At 44.3% G+C, this 1543-nt stretch overlaps 1 protein-coding gene across 1 annotated transcript; it reads left to right on the top strand.

Moving 5' to 3' along the window:
* Window positions 1–621: 621 nt before the first annotated feature.
* On the top strand, window positions 622–1542 carry LOC107577087 (beta-1,3-galactosyltransferase 1-like; the record flags this gene model as incomplete). Its single annotated transcript, XM_016263198.1, has 1 exon — window positions 622–1542. A coding segment is annotated over exon 1 (624 nt), but the record flags the coding sequence as incomplete, so codon positions are not given.
* Window position 1543: the final 1 nt, after the last annotated feature.

The raw sequence follows: 1543 nt of genomic DNA on the forward strand, positions 1-1543 counted from the left end.
CTTTTCACAATACAAATCATTGCAAAGCAGCTTTACAGAAAATTTTAGTTTCCATTTTAATGTTTCTACATTATATTTAGTAGTAGCTTATCAGTGGTGTCTATGTCAAACAAACATCTAAACATCTATCATGTTTAAAATAGTGATAGATCATGATGCAATCATCTTTTGATTTAACTGATTTAGCTCTTTTGATATTATTGCATTTCACCAATATCAAAGCAATGCAAAAATGTGCACACATCCAAAAGACCCCAAAATTTGGTTCAAGTTCAGGACAATCAATCAATAGTTCACACACAGAAAATTATAGCTCCAAGAACATTTCTTTTCCAAGAACGTTTCGACCAGTCAGGTCTTCATCAGGCACAAGGAGCTAACTAAAGTTGATCCCCATTGTAAATTTCTTGACAGTCCTACAGTTTTGTAAATTTGTACAAATGCCATTAAACCATATTGTAGCTCATACAGCAGAGCATGGTGCTTGCAACAGTAAAGTCATGGGTTCAGTTCCCCGGGAAAGCAAAACTGATAAAAAAAAAATTGCAATGAATGCATTGTAAGTCGCTTTGGTTGAAAGCATCTGCCAAATGCATATATGTAAATGAAAAATTCTATCTTTCACATCATATGGTCCTTCAGTTGAGTAACCCACTTGTCAGTTGGCCTCTAGTTGAAAACAACTGTTGCTGTTTTGTTTTTCAGATTTCAGTGGAACATGCGGAAGAGTGTCAGGGAGCATTCGAAACCCTGCTACAAAATCCCACCGATTTCATATGAAGAGAAGACATCTCTGACAGTTGACGTCAGGCTGCATACACATGCCGCTTCGTTATGCATTTCTGCCTGAGGTACCATCGCTAATGGCTGCGAGGCCGTTCGAGATCTACAGCTCCAAGTGCACGTAAATGCATCACAATGCCTTCAAAAGTGTCATGCCTCTACGTGTTGACGGTCGTTTGCTGGGCCAGCGCTCTGTGGTACCTAAGTATATCCCGTCCCACGTCGTCCTATGTGAGCCAACTGTCCGTCCCGGCGCGTAAAACGGCGAAAGCGCACAAGAGCAATGTCACCACAACCTTCGGCAACATCCGGACGCGTCCGCTGAACCCCCATGCCTTCGATTTCATCATCAACGAGCCCAAGAAATGCGAAACCAACGTGCCCTTCCTCGTCATCCTCATCACGACCACTCACAAAGAGTTTGACGCCCGCCAAGCCATCAGGGAAACGTGGGGCGACGAAAGCACCTTCAGCGACCTTCGCATCATTACGCTCTTTCTTCTGGGACGCAGCACGGACGCAGTGCTCAACCAGATGGTGGAGCAAGAGAGCGAGATCTTTCACGACATCGTGGTCGAGGACTTCATCGACTCGTACCACAACCTCACACTCAAAACACTGATGGGAATGCGCTGGGTGGCCACTTTCTGCAACCAAGCCAAGTACGTGATGAAAACGGACAGCGATATCTTCGTGAACATGGACAACTTGGTGTATAAACTCTTGAAGCCGGCCACCAAACCTCGACGGAGGTACTTCA

The sequence above is a fragment of the Sinocyclocheilus grahami genome, unplaced genomic scaffold, assembly GCF_001515645.1.
Source record: "Sinocyclocheilus grahami isolate Dianchi unplaced genomic scaffold, SAMN03320097.WGS_v1.1 scaffold5077.1, whole genome shotgun sequence".
Classification (NCBI taxonomy): domain Eukaryota; kingdom Metazoa; phylum Chordata; class Actinopteri; order Cypriniformes; family Cyprinidae; genus Sinocyclocheilus; species Sinocyclocheilus grahami.